Raw genomic sequence first — 20073 nt, 5'->3', positions numbered from 1 at the left:
GAGACATTTCCAACCATTCCAGTTCTCACAGGTCTCCCCTTTCCTTGCAACTCTACACACCGGTCTGGACAACACAGCTCAGGAACTAATCATTATCTTATATTTTTGCTGTTATTTCATATGTTGCTTTTATTACTTCCAACTAGACTGTTGGCTTCCTGAGAGCAGGATGATGCTTTACACTTCTACTATTAATATGTCCTCAGGGATCTTTGGTTTAGCTCTGAGCACAGGGCTTGTACAGAGTGAACGGAACACACACAGATGGACTGGGTTTGGTGCGTGCTATGAGCTGTCCTCACCAGGGAAAGGTGGCCAGGTATGCAGCAACCTGGGAACACCCAGGTAAGGGCAGCAGCCATCCCAGTGTTAGTATCTTACCCATTCCCCACTTTTCCCTCTGTAGCTAAGATCCTCAAGTTATTTGCTAGATGGAAAACATCCAAAAGGAAGATTACTTGAATAACAAATGGCCTATTTAAAAGTCTGCCCAGCTAGCACTTTGGGAGGCTGAGGCGGGAGGACTGCTGGAGGCCAGGAGTTCAAGACCAGCCTGAGCAAAATTGAGCTACAAAAAATAGAAAAATTAGCCAGGCATGGTGGTACATGCCTGTAGTCCCAGCTACTTGGGAGTCTGAGGCAGGAGAATCACTTGAGCACAGGAGTTTGAGGTTGCAGTGAGCTATGATGACACCACCATACTCTAGCCCAGGGGTCTGAGCAAGACCCTGTCTCAAAAAAAAAAAAAAAGTCTGCCCAGTCAAAGATTATTATTATTTTTTACTTTCTTTTCTCCTACAAAAAAGGAACAAGAATAAAAGAATGTGCTTTGACCCTGAGGAAATAAGGTTACAAGCAGAGGCCTACCACAAGTGGTAAATTCTATATTCAAATACAGTCATCCCTTAATATCTGTAGGAAATTGGTTCTAGGACCCCCAAGGATACCAAAATCCCTGATGCTAAAATCTCTAATATAAAATGCTGTATTTTGCATATAACCTATACCTATTTGCTTTTATGCTTTAAATCATATCTAGATTACTTATAATACTGAATACAATGTAAATGCTATGAAAATAGTTGCTATACTATTTTGCTTTTTAAATTTGTATTTTTTTTTGGTTATATTGTTATTTTTTGTTCTTCTTCATCCCAGATATATTTGACCTGCAGTTGGTTAAATACACTGATGTGGAACTCAACAGCAATAACAATGGAAAAGGAAATGTCTCTAAATATCAAGTTTTTCACATTATTATAACCTTCCTTACACCAAAGGGGGTAGGGAGAATTTTCTCTCTGGGAACTTCAAAACTAACTGAATTCAGATATTTGAGGAATGCTAGGATTTGTTATTTTTGTTATGCCAGGTGATTACATGACATCAAAATCAAGCAATCTAATGAAGTAGGAAAAAACAGATATAAAATAGAATGGGGGTGGCCTAATCTAAAATTCTGAGTCTTTGATTCTACTGCTGCCTGAGGCCACACCAGTGCTCACTCTCTCAAAGGCACACCCATTAGCCTCCTAACACTGGCGATGCTGGACATCATAGTACGCTTCTCTCCTCAACAAAGAGACATGTGTGGAATCAGTGTTGTCCCTGATGAGGTGGGTAGGGCCACTCCCCTGGGGTAAGAAGTCACAGAACTCTGCATATAGTTCTTATGCGTGCTCTTTTGGTCTTTCCTTCTGTCTCTTGGATCATTTCTCGCAGTTGGAAAAAGTGAGTATTCAAAGCAGTCCCTTGTTCTTCTAATATCCAGGTGGCTTCTGGATTCAATGAAGCTCCTGGTTAAAACTTTGTTCAAAGTTGAGGGATGGGGACTGTCTCTAAGAAAGGTGTGTGAATTCTGGTCCTGGGACTTCTGACACTTCCTTTTTGCTGCTGAGGGGCCTTTTCCTCTCATCTCTTGTCAGTTTGTGCACCTGAGTAGTGAGGTAGTGAGATAGTGAGTGGTCCACCTACACGTGCTGTTTCCTTCACAAAGAAAGCGTCTTCATGCTGCGAAAGCAGAGCAAAGAGGATGGAGGCATCTCTCTAACTGCAGCCGACATTCTCATTGTCCACATTGAGGAGGTCAGAAATGATTATTTTCCAAATTGGAGGTAAGGGGAACAGTGTGGCTGGAACTGCAAGAAGCTAAGGAAAAGAAGAATAAGGAACAGATGGGGGCTGTCGGTACCTTCCCAGGCTCCATCTGGCATGACATAACCACCATTCTTCCAGACTTTATCCTGAAACCACGATCTCAAATAATCACTTAAGTCTGACTTACATTCAAATCATGCAGTAGAGAAAGTGGTTCTCTCAAAATCTTCTCCCCACAAACAGGAAACACATGTGAGACATTCCATGCATCTATTCTCTCTCTCTCTCTACCAAATCTCAGGGGAAAGTGTGTGCATTTCCACATGAATGTGGGGTGTGAGGGTGAGAGAGGGTGGTGACTGGGGCCCAAACACATTCCCATAGGGTGAAGAAGTCAAATGCCACATCACAGGGACCCCATGCTGATGCTGACTGGCCATACCAGATGCAACCCAAGAACCCAGCAAGCCTCAGAATAACAAGAACAAACAAGATACAGTGAGGTTAGATGACGTACTAATGGCATAATACAATGGAGAGTAAGATCAAGACTAAAACTCCAATACATCAAACTCTCATGACTTGTGTTCTATCTGCCCTAGAGAGGGCTTCTATAATGTTTTAATTCATAATACGTAGACAAGTTTAGGAAGCAATAATTATGAGAAATTAATTTCAAGAGAGGTGATAATGATCCCAACACAGAAACATGTTGGTCATATAACCTGCAGAGCTCCCAAGATCTAAAAATTCTTAGCTGCCATTTACTGAGCAACTACAGTGTCTGCCTCTCTCTGCTGGGTGGTTTACAGTTGTGATCACATCTAATCCTCACAATAACCCTGTACTATGATAATTACTGTTGTCACTTTACAGATGAGGACACACTGGCTCAGAGAAATGAAATAATCTGTCTAGCTAGCTAGTATGTGGTGAACCCGAGACCCAAAGCTCACCCTCTCTTTATGCTACAACAAGAGCCCAGAACTCAGAATATAGAGAATATGTACAGAATACACACATTTCCATGTGACTGGGTTCCCATCTGGCAGACAGTTTTCATTTTTATAAAGAGCTATTTTTATATTACTAAACTTCATCTTCTGAAAAGGAAGAAAAGATAACACTGGAGAAAACTAAACACAATGGGCCAGGGGAGGGGAGCACCTCTCTGTGATAAACACTTTCTGAAAGCCTCGCCCCAAGAGTGGCTCATTCTGCCCAGGAAAGCGCTCCCTGTCTTGCCTACATTAATTATCACCAGATTCCTACGTGTCCGTTCCCACGGCAACATGTGCATTTCTGCCCTGTATGTCATTTCTGACAGGACAGTCTGAAATGCCACTAATGGTGGAGACAAGATCGATACCAGGCTCACGGCACCTACCCTCAAGGCGGCTGTGCAGGCAGGGAGGCAGTTCCTCTGAGGAAATGCCTATTTTTACTGATCCTCCCTTAAATCATTTTAACAAGCTTCCCTTCCTCTCCCACACCACAGTTCCTGTTCCTGTGTTTTTTTGCAGGCACTTTTCCTGTTTCCCCTTCCCAAGGTCCCTTTGTAGTTTCAAATCTTTACCAACCACTGCTCTATTTCAGACCCATCTTCTTTCTCACTCCAAAGGAGGAGAGGAATTACAGGGCTAAACAACTACCTCTAGGTTGTGAAAACATAATTCTAATGGCTTATCAGAGCAGTTAGTCCAAACCCTGTCTCTGAGAAGCAGTGTGGCCTTGGGCAAACCTGCCCCCCCAATGGACCCAAAACCCTTAGAGAGGAAGACGGTAGCTGGGCCGTCCCTCCCAGTCCTCAGCTGTGCCCCATCTGCATGCCCAGCCTTGAGTTTGGGTCAGTTACACTCTGTGGGGTATCAGGATTTGGAGAACTATGGAATAATCATAATGGCATGGGTTTCTGTCAGAGCCCAGAGTGGACAAGAGAAAACAAATGCTTCCTGGAGCTGATTTTACTTCTTTTTTGAATAGGAGAGGAAGACACAAGGGAAGGTTTCTGGCAGGGTGTTTGGGAGGTCCCTGGGGAGCTGGGCTGCCCTGGTCCACTCTGGTAATCCCTGTTTCGTCTTCCTCCACAGCTGTCAAAAGCGACTCCTGCAGCTCGCTGGAGTGACACTTCTCCAAGGGTTGTGGTGCAGGACACAGAACCAGCCCTAGGAACTGAAAGAGGACAACTAGGCCTTTGTCTGCTACACTAGCTGGATGGACTTACCGGTCACTTATTCTCTCTGACTTACACTATCTACAAAGTAAAGGGATTTAACTTAGTGGCCACTAAAGTCACTTCCGGCTATAATATACAACATATAGGTGCTGCCAGGTAGAAGATCAGCTAGTGCCCACGTTGAATTCCAAAGTGCCTGCTGATTTCTTGTTCAGGTAAAGAGGAAGTAGAGAAAAGACACTAACTACTTCCACTGTACCAGTGCGACGGAAGCTTGCTTATCTATTTGTCTTTTAAGTAAAAAATATATTTTCACTACACACACATTCAAAAACGCCTCTACTGAATACACGGGCTAGGACAGGATGCACTAATTGCAAAATCTCTTTCAATATGCCATAAATAGAAACTCATTTAACACCAGTCCCCCAACTCTTTCCTTCATGTCAAACTTGCAGCTTTCAGAACAGTAGTAGTGATTTCTGCCCAATTAGAATTAATCAAGGAATGCCTCATCAAGTCTCATTATTTCCTATTTCCCTGGCAGGGACTCACTCCTAAGGACTTGGTGGGACAGGAGGGCGGGCTACAGGCCACATTGTATCACACACCAGCATTGCTGGCTGTGGGCAAGTCACTGGTAACTCTGCATGTTTCTTCTATAAAGCAGAGTTAGTAATAGTAAGTTGCCTACTTCATCAGACTATAGGAACTGAACAAGATACTGAGTGTGACAGTACTCTGTAAACACTAAAAGTGATACATACTAAAGTTACCAACAAACATCAATTGAGCCAGGAAACGTGCCCAATATCGCAGTCCTGATGTCTTCCTCCAAATGCTCTCTTTACTTCATCTTAACCAGGAACTGTCACACAAGCTTTTCTCACAGCTAACACTCAAAATTCTCTGGCTACCTATATATATGGGTTTCTACCTGTCACCTAGGCTGGAGTACAGTGGCATCATCATAGCTCATTGCAACTTCTAACTCCTTGGCTCAAGTGATCCTCCTGCCTCCGCCTCCTGAGAAGTTAGAATACAGGTGTGTACCCACCATGCTTGGTTAATTTTTCTATTTTTTGTAGAGATGAGATCTTGCTCTTGCTCAGGCTGGTCTCAAACTCTTGGCTTCAAGTGATTCTCCTGCCTCAGCCTCCCAAAGTGCTAGGATTACAGGTGGGAGCCACCGCGTCTGGCCAAGGCTACCTATATTTGAACCTCTCCTCCTAGACCCAGGTGGAACCCCAACCACCTACTTAAGGCTTCTTGACATCCCATCCAGGAGCTCATTTCCCCTTCTGAACTCTAAGGATTTGGGGACAGTCATTTGGCTCCTAATCATATGGTAAATCTATCATTCTACCTTTCAAATTTGTGTGATTTAGGCCCCCATTTTACGGGGGAGTTCTTCTGTGGCTGGTTGTTTAGAACTAAAGTAAATTCTACCATATGAATGATACTTTAAAAAAACCTCAGCTGGGTCCTGTGGCCAGACCACAAACCCTGTTTCAATAAATACATACCAGCCTGGCTCTCTAAACAAAGGTTTTACAAAAAAACTCAGAGCAGTTCAATGTAGGATTTAAGGCTTAACAAATCTCATGTTAAATCTATCTTCTCCACCTAGCTCAGCCTGTTTTGGAATTAATGGTGGCAAACAAAACAAAACAAAACAAAACAAAACACCCTTTTTTTGCCACTCTCTCTTCTCAGAGATGGACTGATTGATGGAGTAAGAAGACAGAGTATCAGGAAACAACAGGCCAGCAAACGCCAGTGATAACTGTGACTGCTGGGGGTTGGAAAACCTTGCTCCATCTTATGTAGAGGTGAGGGCTTAGTCTGGCAGGAGCAAGGCAGACAGCTGGCCACCCTGCTTAGAATCATTCTTTGCTGTGGAGGCCCACGTGGGGAGGGCAGCAGGCACAGCCAAGCGTCTTTTCTGGGTTATGACATGTGGGTGTCTCCTCACTCTAAAGCACAACAGAGCCTAGTGATATCATCCTAGGGTCCCTCTCCCTCCAAAGGTCAGTGCTGCTGTGGGACACAAACCTTCATCCCTTAAGTCCTGTTTTAGTCTGGCCCTGAGATCTAGGTCCAATTACAAAGTGACCTGCACAGGTTCTGTGCTCACACTTTTACCTAAAGCAAGACCTTTATGAGGAGTTACAGTGCACGGTGATTTCAGAATGGATACTGGGAAGGAATGGTTTTCCTTCTCATCAGTCCAATCAGCAGCAGCTTCCTGGCTCAGTCCCCCAGTTTCTCGTCACGCCATAAACTGACATACCTGAGAAGAGTGGGTGGCTACTTCTGGACACATCCTGCCCAGGCCAGGACCAGAGATGGGAATTTCTGCCTTCTGATGTTCCTAAGTAGATCAAATCAAGTTCCCTAATAACTCAAATGCCTATCTAAAGCCTGCTCAAATTTAACTCAAATACTATTGAGTCAAAATCCACAGCAGGGTTAGGGTGGAATTGTCTGCATCACTAATGTTTCTTTGAACTCCACTCAGAAAACAAATACACACACACACACACACACACACACACACACACACACACACACACACACACACACCCTCCTCCGTAAAGAAACTAGCTATAAGAATTTATTAACAAAGTAAATTTGAATCATCTAGTCCTTCAAACATTTATCAACCATCTACTGCCAAGCTGGCAGTTAAGTGCTGGGGCTGAAACGCTGGCTGGCTGTCGGCTCCAGATACAGTGCAAATGTTTATGTTACCCAGGGTTTTGGATCACTGGTGCAGAAAGCCCAGCTAATGTTATCTGATGACACACTTAGCTGGGGATGTTAATTTACCCAGGCCTAGAAGCTCTAACCACCTCATTAGTTTTGGAATCTGAATATACAAGGATCCTTTGGGGCAAGCCCTCATGGAGGTCTCCTCCAGGGAAGGTCTCTAACTGGAGCCTCTCCAGCCAACAGCAATGTGGTTTGTGTCCCTTCCAGAAAGTTCTATGAACCAAACAGACTATGAGTTGAGAGGCTGAAAAGCTCCAGTCAAGAACAGGAGCTTTTAGCTCACTCCATCTGTGGTATCCTTATTTTTAGAATAAGAAAATTAATCAGGCTGATCAATCTATAATCCACGATGGCTATGAGGAATGGATAATAAAAGTTAAGGCACTTGGGGCTTTACAAAGTACTGTGTCATCGCTCAACAAAATTCCTGGTGCTAACTGCCTAAGAGGTTGGAGACAGTAGTAGCCTTCATACTTTCTTCATCCCCACTCTCCTAGATCTCCGTCAATGCAAAGAAAATTTCATTGCTAGCAAATAAAAGGACTGAGACACAGTCACACACAAATAGGAATTATTATTGCTGGTTGTTTTTTTCCCTCTACTAATATTTTTATTACCCTGTTCAGAATAAAGGGTAATGGGGCCTGATCCCATATATTATGTGGATGTTATCAAGGATACAATCTTCTTGGTATAAAAGAATTATGGGTCTTTGAAGGTGAACAATTTACTCCCTATAGCCTAGAAGACTGGACCCTATTGGAACAAAAATAAATGTTCAAACTAATTCCTATCCTCACATGACCTTTAATGATTTTTTTAGCTACTTTCAAAACAACATTCCAAAAAAAAAAAATCAATAAGCAATCATACTAGGTTAAACATTAAGAGGCAAAGAAAAAAAAGGTTGAGAGGTATGGAAAAAAAGTCTGAGGGTAAAAATTACATTTAAAGCTGCGTATCACAATAATTCTAGCCTAGGCTCTCAAACAAGACTCACACACACAAAAAAAAAACAAATCAAAATGCAATAAATGAACTGCTGCGGCCCCCTCTGATGGGAGTGGCCCTCCCAACATGGGCCCACTGTCCCCTCCCCACACTACAGACCAACCCCCTTTTTGCAGCCATCATGGTTTTGAGCAGGGGCCATCTTTATTTGTCTACTCTGATCTACAAACTCACAGAAAAGGAAGCAACATGACCTACACACTCACAGAATAAACAGCATGGACAAAACTCCCCAGGGCTAAGACAGGGCTTCACTGCTATTCAGAGGTCCCTGTTCTTAAACAGAAAGACAGGGAAGAGAATACTCTGGCTCCATTTTCTCCCAAGTTCAAAGAGGCAGTTCCGTCCGTGGGCTGATAATAAATACAACATATAACCTTAGCCCCTTGCCTGCAGTCAGAGGCGTAGGGCTGGTCTGCACACAGACCCTTGCGGCTGGCAAGCGACAGGGTGGAGATCAAGTTAAAAATAAGGCTCCTGGCAGCCCTGCCAACCGCCAGCATCATATTTTCCCGGTGATGTCAGTGCAGATGTGGGGCTCTATCCCTGGGCGGTGGCTGCTGGCTCAGCCCCACCACCACCTATGGCACTGCGTGTGCTCTGGTAGAATACAGCATCCATTTCCAAGCCACGGCGAGACAAAACCTGCTGGGTCAGTCACGGTGACTGGTTTAAGCTTCTTTGGTTTAAGGTGCATAAACAAAAGTCACATCAGAGGAGGCCGCAGCAGTTCTGGGAAACAGAATAAGGATAAAATTTTCACTGTAGGCTGACAACTTCCCTGCCTAAAAAGGCAGGGTGAATTCATCAGAAGCTTTGTTTCCAAGGAGATGACAAAATACCAGCCTCTCTCTGCACCCTCAAAATAAAGAGCATGCAGGAAAGAAAACAGAAAATGTCAGAGACCACTGAATTCAATTCTTTCCACCTTAGGTTGACAGCTCAGATTTTCCAGACAAATTTAGAAAACATTCCATTATCTTATGTAGGATACAGGTTCATCTTGAAGCCGGCGCCCAAGCCTGGCCCTTCAAATTCCGGCACCATGCCCTGTTTAACAGGGACAGTAGCCAAGAACTTTCTGACCAAAGGCAGTAACCTCAGAAACCACCAAGATGAGGCTGCGTTATTACAGGTCAAGAACATCACCCAGATGTGGAAGGTAACACTGGGGCTCTCCCCAAAGCATTCACCTCACTTATCAGAGTCTCCTCAAAAATATCAATCATTAATTGCAGATTTCAACAGGAGACAAGCCCACACTTTATTTTTCAATAGTATCTTTCCATTTATGATGCAAGGCCTGTCATAACACCCCACTTACCAGTCTCTCTCCCGAGAGGACCTCCAGCAGCTTGATGAGCATCCGTCCATCTCGAAGGTCAGTATACAGGTCTGTGATCCGGCAGGACACTCGGGCGAGGTGGGAATTGACCCACTTGGTGAAGGTCTTCTTCTGCACAGCCTCACGTTCATCTGCAAGCAGAACAGAGCTCACTTTACCACCAGCCATGGCGGCGGCAGCAGCAGGTACATGCCAGCAGGGCCCGAGAGCCCAGCCAAAGGAAGATCAGCAAAACTAAACTCCAATGAAACTGCTCCTTAGCCCCTATTATTCGCGGTCATCTCTGAGAGCACAACATCGTCCCAGACTTACCACGCTCAACTTAACAGTTTTCAACTTTCCAATGTGTTTACTGGGACGTAACCCCATCATAAGTCAAGGAGCACCTGTACAGGAATTGTACAGTCCTGGAACATGCGAGCTCCCAAGCATGCTGCTGGTAGAATATCCGTTGCTCACTTTCATTTCCTTTTCTCCCATCCCTGCTGAAAAGGCAGCAGGATGCAGATCACAACAGGGTCCTCTACTGTCCTACCCAATACTGTGTGACTGATAAAGCTTCCAACATACATGTTATAGCTATTATTTCTCTGAGTATGGTGGAAACCCAGAGTATATGAAAGGGTGTGGGGTTGAAAAGCTCAGGAGGCAGAGAAAAGTATTTCCTCATCTACAAAGGACTAGGTAAAACCTGACAAAATAAACCCATGACCTTGATTTGCAATGACCCCTTCACCTGCTCAGTCACACGTGCCATAAATCAGGAAATGGCAGGCAACATGGTAGAGTGCAAGGAGATGCTGGGCATCGAGAGGGCATGGCCCAGGCCCAGGGTTTCAACAAAAATGTGATTAGACACTAGATTCAGTGTCCTCTTCTATAAAACAAAAGGACAACTGTCATCTCCAAACTTCCACCATTTGTTGAAAAGGCAACTGCTGGTTTTTGGTTTGAAGTGTAGTAGTTGTACATTCAAGTCATCTTTGAAATATTGTTAAGTTTTTCAAGGCTCAGTGATCAAGTTCTGTCCAATTCACAGCATAAAACTCTGAAAACATCAGCCCAGAACTGGCCCATCGCATTCCACACAAATAGGGCTTTCAAACTTTGCTTCTGCAGAATGTTCTAAATCCAGGCTTCCAAAGACCTTCAATAGATGTGCACAGAATGTGCCCTGGACCCACCCATTCATACTCCTGACTATGTCCTCTACGGAGCCACCCTTCTGCCAATCACACACACACCATTTCTAGTTCCACCAGCATGCATTTGTGCCAAAAGGATCCAAGTCCTACTTCTAGTGCAAACCCATACCCACGAAGACATTTACATGTGAACCTATAAAAAAGAAGCAGACAGCCCATCAATTTCTTATTTATCTCAAAACCACTGGGTGACAACTAAAAAGCCACCCTTTGCTGATGGGGCATGTGCCCAGTGGCCAGAGGGATGGCCGACAGCCCAGTGCCCTGGGAAGGTCTGCCCGGAGGCTCTGCTAATGCCCCTCAACCCCACACAGGGGAGGGAGTAAGGCAGACGCCACACAGGCTTCAGCTGCCAACCTGGCAGGCAAGTCAGCCGGGGCACCTGCCAAGATGGCTGGCCACCTGCTGCAGTCAGCGGCTCCTCGAGGTCCAGCATTTCCCTAAAGGAACAGCCCAAACAGACAGAAAGAGGGCCCTTCCCCAGGGACAAAGGCCAACCAGAAACAAAGGATCAAAAAGGACAGGATTGGGGGAAGGAGAAAAAGGCGGTGAGGGTCAGGCTGCAGACTGAAAAAGGAGCTGCACCAACAACATCATGATAGGTCCCACAGAAAAGACCACATGCATTATTAATCACACAATCATCGTGATGGATGGTACCTTTACTACAGTGACTCGGGAGCTGTAATTTTTGGCCTAAGGTTGGCTGTTTTGAAAGAGCAGGCCTAGAGCAGAATACACAAGGCACATTTCACAGATGGCCTTTAGCAGCAGGAAAAGTAACTCCCAGTTCAAATGTATTTAGGGTCAACTAATTTTTTAAAAATTATAAAATCCTTTATGAGTTACACTGGAGATGGAAAATGTCTTTAATAAAGCCCCTGATGGGTGTCCTAGGCTGTTTAGGGCTCAAAATCACTACCACACCCAGCAAGATCAAAATGAAAACATGCTTGAATTAAAGTATTTCTAAATAAATATGCACAAAATATGTTTCTCAGCCAACTGTCACTCCTTTGGGTGAATTTCTCATTAAAGGAATACCCTTGTCTTCTTTTAGGTTCTGAATTAATAGGTTCCTTTATGAGGAAACTCTGAGGATTTGCTTCAAACGACGTTAAACACACTCCCTCAGTCCCTTGTCCTAAAGAGTTACAGCTCCGTCCCCACCTCCTCCCCGCGGAGAGGTCACCGGCAGGAGCAGAGAGGACTGAGCTGAAACAAAACAGAGACCTGTGCAAGAACAGCTCCCCAGGGCCACTATGGTCCTCAGAAACTCAGAGAGGAGAGGAGAAAGAGAAGTAAAAAAATAAAAAGAACGAGAGCTTTCGTTCTTGCCCTTTCTTCAGTTTCCCACCCCTACTCTCCTCGCTGCTTCTGAAGCAGGCCTCGGGTCGCCTGAGAGTGCTGGAAAAATCACGTGGGGTCTAACTTCCTCGGGCTCACATCACCACAATGGAAAAGGCATGGAAGGTTCTGTCCAGGGACCGTACCAGAATCAACACGCTTATGATATACGAGGGGCAGGAAACAGACTCAAGAGGCACAAAGCCCAGCCAGCTAGCGTGTCCTCTTACAATGGAGCGCCTGGCAAACAACAAACACTTCCGAAGCCGGAAGGAGGGAGAGGAGGGGAAAATCTACCTAGTGGACCCGCAGCCTTATCCTCCACTGAGGGGACTCCGTCCTTTGTTCCACCCTTCCTGGGAAGGCACCATGACATCACCCCCTGCCCGCCCCACCCAGCGAGGAGAGGCCAGGGTGGGCAGGCCAGAAACTGAGGAGCAGGAGGCCCTTGGCACAGATGAGAGACAGCCCAGGAGCATTTCCAAGCTCAAGCTGCTGTCCCTGGGCCTGAGCTGTGTAAGGAGGTGGCTGGAGCAGCAGCAGAAAATGAGACCACCTCCAGTCTTATAAACATGAAGCCACTGTGGTGATGGGAAAAGGGGAATTTACAAGCTCCATATTGGTTTGCTTATTTAGACCAGAGGTTCTCCACGAGTGGTGATTCTCCACCCGCCCCCCCAACCTGCCCCAGGCTGTTTGGCAATGTCCACAGATGCTTGTGATGGTCATGACTAGGGCAGGGGTGCTACCGGCATCCAGTGAAGAGGGCAGGGGTGCTGCTAAACATCCTACAGCACACAGGACGGCCCCCACAACAAAGAATGACCCGGCACAAGTATCTGCAGTGCCAGTGCTGAGAAACCCTGGTTTAAACATTCTGGGCTTGTGCCAACTGGAGCTGGCATTCATGGTGTCTCAGACGGCACTCCCCAGAAAGGGGCACCAAGTTGGGGTGCTATTCACTCATCATTCTCTTTGTCCACAGCAAAGACGGCTTGATCCTGATGGTCTGCAAGTCGGCTTGATGGCAGCAGAAATGCCCTGCCCCAGGCCCACTTGTTCCACAAAGGGCATGCCGGGGAGCAGGAGCTGCAGCGAGGCAGGCAGAACAGGGCAGCTGGGTCTGGTTCAGTGTGATAGTGGGCGCTTCCTGTCCCCGGCCACTGCCATTCCTCTTTTACCTTTTCTGGGCCTAGTATTGCTATTATTAAGTCAAATTACTCTTACATCTCCTCCCAAGAAGCTGATGCAGCTGAACTTAATACTGGCTTGGGTATGTTCCCATCTAGCCCTGGACCAGAGCTTGGGAAGTGGTACCTCCAAGAACAGGCCTCTTTGGCCCCCTCACCTTGGTCCCTGTGCTTATCTCTCAGCTGTGTTTGCTTCCTACCTGCCATTCATTATATTAGTATTATATATTATAGCGACTTACCTATAGGCTGCCCAGTATTAAGAGGAGATAAAGTGCACGAAGTGCCCAGCTCACTGTAACTGTTCTGAATTAATTCCATCCCCCTTCTTCCAGCAAAGAGGCAGTCTCGTTAATTCAAATCTTTTGAGAAATTTGCCAGGCACCATGGAATCACACAATCTCAGGGCTAGGCAAGCCTTCAGAAGTCATCTAAATCAACTTTCTTTCAAAATAAAAAAATCTCTTCTTTAACATCTGGACCAACTATTTAAAAATCCCAGAGGCAAGGAGGGGAACTATGTGTACATATGTGTGACAGGATTTTGTTTAATAGTTGTATAGAGAGAAAATGACTTGTTCTTTCTTTTTTATTAAAATAATAATAGCACTCACTGAGCACTTGCCACTGTCCCAGGTACCAATCTGTCTAAGTACAATCACTCCCTGGTATCTATGAGGGATTAGTTCCAGGACTCCCTTGCATACCAAAATCCATGGATGCTCAAGTCTCTGATATAAAACAGCATAGTATTTGCATATAACCTAAACAACACTTTAAGTCATCTTTAGATTACTTATAATACCTAATACAACATAAACAACATATATAAATAGTTGCCATACTGCATTTAAAAATTTATATATTTTTTCAAATATGTTCAATCCATAGTCTATTGAATTTGCAGATGTGGAACCCGCAGATAGAGGGTTGGCTGCACTTTACAATCCTCACAATGCCCCGTGAGGTAGAAACTGGTAACTCTCCAGGCAGGCTGGCTCCAGGGCCTGGTTTCTCCAATCACCACACAGTAATGTCAAATGCACAACAACATCATAAAAAATGTTTCCACGATGCAAGATTTGGAATCACCCATCATCTCACCATCTTAACCCAAGTCCTTATTTTGTGAAAGGCTCTGCTCCACCCCTGGGTAACTGTATTGGTTGGGATGGTGTCTCCATGAAGACTACATCTGTCTCTGTGGTCCATTGAGGCTTGCCCCACCTTCAAAGTACAGAGAATAGGTTTCCTCACTCCCCCACACAAAAGCCTTGAGGTTCCAACACTCCTCGCTAGCCCCTCTCTGTAATGACTACCCAATGTGATATGACAAGTGGGACCCAAGATTGTACCTGAGGACACCACCTCTTAGCAGCCTGGACTTCACACACTTAGCAATACAACCCAGGACTCGAGGCAGCTGCAGCTCTGGCCATCCAGAGATAGGAAACACAGGGACTCAGTGAGGGGAAGAAAAAGAGAGCCAGCAGCTCTCTGCGGGAGGGGCTTGGTGCGGCAGGCTCTGTGGCAATGCAGGGGTGGGAGTCAGGAAGGAGGACTCCTAACCGTGTTCTCAAAATAAGCTTCCCAGGACCACAAATCCTACCAAAATATCCCTGGAGCTCTGGGAGCCAGAAGTGGTTCCAAGTGTGAAGACCCAACCAGCTAAGTCTTTAGTTCCACAGACTCAGAGAAATACATTAGCCAACTATTGATCAATGAGAACTACTGAGAGGTGGATAAGAAACCCACCTTCAAGTGAGTGGCAACATTAACATCAGCTTCTGATCCCTGGAAGGAGCAAATTATAAGTGAAATGCTATTATGGTGCTCTTTTCTGCAAATAGATTTCCTAAGATGGTGTGCCTGTAACAGCACCATGCATCTGAAATGCAAGTCATACTTTCTCAAAACTCACTAGATCCTCTCGGCAGCTATTAGGTAGGTGGGACACAAGAGTTATCTCCAGTGAAGCCCAAGGCTCAGTGAGGATAAGGGCCACTCAGTGTCACCAGCCAGTAGTGGTGGGGTCCTTGGGTGCTGCTGTCTCTCCCATTCTCCAGTTAGGTAAGAGGGATTTAGACACATAGCTACACCTTCTCCTCTATGTTCTCAGATTCACTGTTTTTTGTTATTTGGTGTCTGATAAATAATGTGAAATTTTCAGAAGATGTCTTAGAAAAAAGAAATGAGATATTTAGAGCTGAGAAATACATTTGCTTAATGGTTAAAAAAAACGATGTTACTATCCTTTCTATCATCATCCCCTTCTAAAAGCAGCTCATATACTTCTTTTCTTTTTAGGGAATGACTACTATCAATGTTGGAAGGTTCTAATCCTTCAATATTAATTATTCTGGAGAATTTACTATGTCTGGAAAAATGAACACTGTGTTAGTATGCATCAAGTTACAGGATAAAGAAATAACTAATTATTATTATTGATTATTAATGAACATCAGAGCATCATCGTGTTATGGAAATGATTGTACAGCATCTTTCTGCAATGCCCACTGCACAGAGTGTGTTAAATACAACCATATTCACCATATGCCACAGTTTTGGCTATGGAAAGGAATGGGAGCCAGGGATGAAGGAAGCCCTGAGGCATGAAATATATCTGGATGGAAAATAAGGGAAATACAGAAACAGGAACTGTCAAATGACTCTATCCATTATTCTCCCAAAGACTGAATTTATACCTAGCTTAAGAGAACTAATCTTCCTTTCACTTTTCAAATAATCTAAACCTGAGGGTGTAACCCAAGAATATTTTCTACCATGTTCTTCAGTTGTGTTACGATAATAACCTACACAATAAGTAAGGGATGAGTAATCATGCAGTTTTTGCTTTGCATAGACACATGGCTAAATTAGGTGTAGACACGGTTTCAAAGGAAGAAAGAAAGGAGTTGAGAAAATCAAAGAAGGAAGCTGAGAAAATCAAAAGATGAGGACACAATCATCCCATGAACATCTCTCCAAGGCTGGCTATTTAAATCAATAATCCTGGGAAGCTAGCTGACCAATCTGAAATTGAGAGTATTAATAAGCTGCAATATTACAAAGCACATGCAGTAGGGAGTCTTTGTCTAAGACAAGGTCTCCTGCCCTCATGGAACTAGAAGTCTAGCTGGAGAAACAAAAAGTTAAAAAATAGTGAAAAAGTATTATAAAGAAGTACAGGATCAGTTGCCAGAATGATTTTGACAATGTATTTTTGCGTGTTTGGAAGAAAAAGCTTACCACAATCAACATGGTTTCAGGCCCTACCCACCATCAATTACTGGAGCCCCCCAGCCTGGTGCCTCTCTCCCCATTCTAATCCACCTTAAACATCACTACTATAGTCATGTTTCCCAAATAGTAGTTTTTCAAAGTTGCACCACTGTACCAAAACCTTCAGTGGTCCCCAGCTATCCAGAAGATAGTCCAAATCTCTGAGCCTGGCATTCTCCTAAGGCACCAGCTTCCTCTGGGAACTTTCCCGACACACCATCTTTGTGTTCCAACACAGCAGGTCTCATTCATCATGCTCTCAACTCTCACCTGGCACACCGCTTTTTCCCACCTTCGCTTACACCATTCTTCTAACCTGGAAGGCACTTTCTCTTCTTTTACCCTTTCCCTTTAAGACCTAGCCAAGATTAGCTCTTCCAAGAGTCCTTCTCCCACTGGGGTCCAGCAATCATCATTTGATGGGATCTGGTCTTTTATCTTTTTATTTCATATCCTGTGTCCTATCTCTTCAACTTGCCTGAAGTTGCCTCAAGGGCAAGGACACAACACCTGTTTAGGGCCTAAGCATATACCTGGCATAGAATAGGTGCACAAGAAACATTTGCTGAATAGATCAGCAAGCCTCCAGTGCCCAAGAAATATGCTCTTAATAAATCCTGCTGTTCCTGGTGATCTCAATGAAATTGCTGAAGAGGAGACAAATTTCAAATCACATAGACATACCCTAAGAATTTAAGTGTTATCGCATTGCATAACACTAAAAATTTTTCACAACCAATTGTTTCAATTGTTCCTCAATGTCTCAAATATGATAAAAATGAAATTTTGTAATACTGTTTTTCAGATTAATAGGGGTCCAAAGCCACCAACCTAAAATGTTTGACAATCTTTTTTATTTTGTTTTGTTTTTAGGCAATTGCCACCATAGACCTCTATGGTAGAGTGAAGTTGCAAGATACACAAAGGTGTGATTACAACATTATTTTAACATATTACAACATTATTTTAACATGATCCAAACAGGCCAACTGTCACAAGACTTAATTCATAACAATTTTAACAATTTATGTATTAAAGCTTAATTCTTGAGTTGTTTAAAAAAGAAAAACCCAATTTTAAACAAAAGAATACAGTAGGGTGGAGTCCCCATATGTGCCTTAGCTTAAAAAATAAATAAATCATTTCCCAGGAGCAACATACAAAATACACAGAGCAGGAAACCGGAAACAGGCAACTGGCTGTCTTGATAATAGAGAATCAAACTGTTATCTTGAGGCAGCAAGAGGAAGGAAACTAATCTTTTGACTGAAGGCCTCCCTGTGACGGATTAGTCTGGGGCCTTAAATTCATGTTTGTTGATTTGTATATAAATAGAACTTGAGTTGAAATATTTTTCTTAACAGTTTAACCATGAACAAAACACATGTAAACATCTGTTCTGAATGCACGTGAAATAAATATACAATTCCCTGCTAATACTTACAGACTGATAGGCATACTATAAAACCAACTGTGACCTCTATGTGACCTGCACCTGCAGTTTACATTAGTCAAATAGTCCCTGGTTGCAACTTCCAGAAGGTCTTTCTTCTGAGCAGCACAGCACCCATTTTTCCAACATGGAAACCAGGGCACTGCAGGGAGTCCCTCTAAGAGGAGACCTACAATAATGAACTGAGGAAGCAGGCTAAATTCCTGGGATCCTGCCTCCCTTTCAAGGTCATACTTTAAGGTCACAATCCACAGAACCCAAGACCATGGAGAGGGCTGAGATAATGGTGGGGGTTTACTCCAAAAACAAATGGGCAGAGTAACACAACTAGCTCCTCTAAGATGAGAACCAGTGTGAATTAACAACAGTGTAAAGGGCCAAAACCAGGAGGAAAAAGAAAATTCTTTAAAGAAACAGAAATAGGATCTTATGGAAAAATATTCAGAAACTGTTCACTGTACTTGACCTAAAATAGGTGGCATACTTCAAAACTGCTTTTATATATAGGAAGCCGTAACTCAAGCCTGCTAATCTGCTATTCTCCATCTCTGCAGGACAGGAACCACAGCCAGGGAGAATCAGTTAGGGTGAAGGATGTAACAAGTCTGATCTTGTTCCTACGCACCACTGGAGGCTGTGTTAAGTAAGATCTTCACTAACTTAACCTTGTTTATTACAACCTGTCATTTTTAACTAGCTGAGGAAAGTGAGGCACAGAAAGGTTTTGGTGATTTGCCTGAGGGCATGCTGCTAGCAACGGGCGAACCCAGAGTTAGAGCCCACGTTTATCTGAACTCTAAAGAATCCCAACAGTCCAGCTCACAGCACCATGGTACACAGGCTGAGGAAAACAAGATATTACCTCCCCAAAACAACAGGAAAAACTCATGACCATCCATTTCGGGTCAGTTCTTAGGGGTCAGCAAACTGTGGCTGATAGTCCTTTTGTATTGCCTGGGAGCTAGACTAGTTTTTACATTTTAAGAGGACTAGTTGGGGTGGGGGTGAGAGGTGGGGGATGACGATAGCTACAGAGACCTTGAGTGGCCTGCAAAGCCTAACAATTATCTGGCCCTTTACAGAAAAAGTTTGTTGTTTCCTGGTTTAAAACATTTTAATAATATTGTTTACCCTATGTCCCAGTTGTTAGACTCCACTTTCAAATCAAAATCAGCTTAGCAAACATGTACTAAGTGCTTGCTATGAACAAGGCAACATACTGGGTACCATTTTAAATTTTGCTATTACACAGTTGCCAGGTGTATGCTCAGTGGCTGCATGCACGCATACATGCATTTTCTGCTAAGTTATGTCACGAGGCCTCTGACCACATTTCAGGTCAGTTGGGGGTGAACCCAGGGCCCCCTCCCTTCCTAACTCAAAAGTGTTCATCTGGCTGCCCTGACACAACAGGATGACCAGTGTGCCACCAACAGCTGTCAGGAGGGATGAACCATGGTGAGCGCCACAGGCTAGAACTCAAGGTCTTCACAGTCAAAGGAATAGGAAGAGTTGTGTGGCTTGAGGCCAGATTTCCCAACTTCCAATCCCCTCTGCACAAGCTGAAGGCTCTTCTGCTAGTACTCACGATCATTTCTCTTCCCCAATCTTCCCTAGGAGACTAAACATATTAAGTTCAAGGTGGACTGAGGGTAACTTATGATATCCTTAAAGTTAGAAAAAGCTTGGAACTAAATGGATACCATATCCTTAATTATTAAACTTATATAACAGAAAGCTAACACTAATACAGACTAACCAGGAAAGAATTTTTTAAGGGGCAACCACCTTAACAGGTACACTAAAAATAAGACTTTATAAAAGTATTTTAATTGCAATATAATATCTGTGTGGTATTTTTTTCAAAAGAAGCAATAAATATCACATTCTAAACCAGTTTATCATATGCCACACAAATTCACTGGTAAAGATAAAATCCTTTACTTCATTGTCAAGAGCTGAAGCTAGACTTTTATTATAGGAGCCCTGGGATTAAGTGGAGGTAGTAAGACAGAATTCAAATTTACTATGTTTCTTTTTTCATGCAATGCAAAAAGGGGAGCCTTACTGTTCTGTGCACCATGTAGCTGGACTAAGGCAATATATTAATATTAAAAATCAAATAATGTGCTCCCTGGTCCTTGCTTATGATTTTCAATCTTCTCCAGGTTTGCAGAATTTTTAAGGTCAAA

At 43.8% G+C, this 20073-nt stretch overlaps 1 protein-coding gene across 4 annotated transcripts in view; it reads right to left on the bottom strand.

The window, feature by feature from the left end:
- SPTBN1 (spectrin beta, non-erythrocytic 1) overlaps positions 1-20073 on the bottom strand; it is a 193720-nt gene that overhangs the window by 60705 nt on the left and 112942 nt on the right. For all 4 annotated transcript variants that reach the window (XM_012777810.3, XM_012777814.3, XM_012777811.3 and 1 more), the window contains one exon: positions 9384-9535. In XM_012777810.3, the coding sequence (XP_012633264.1) occupies positions 9384-9535 (152 nt within the window). The remainder of the gene's footprint in view (positions 1-9383; positions 9536-20073) is intronic.

Source organism: Microcebus murinus, chromosome 3 (assembly GCF_040939455.1).
Source record: "Microcebus murinus isolate Inina chromosome 3, M.murinus_Inina_mat1.0, whole genome shotgun sequence".
NCBI classification, from domain to species: domain Eukaryota; kingdom Metazoa; phylum Chordata; class Mammalia; order Primates; family Cheirogaleidae; genus Microcebus; species Microcebus murinus.
This window is presented reverse-complemented; position numbering and strand designations above follow the sequence as displayed.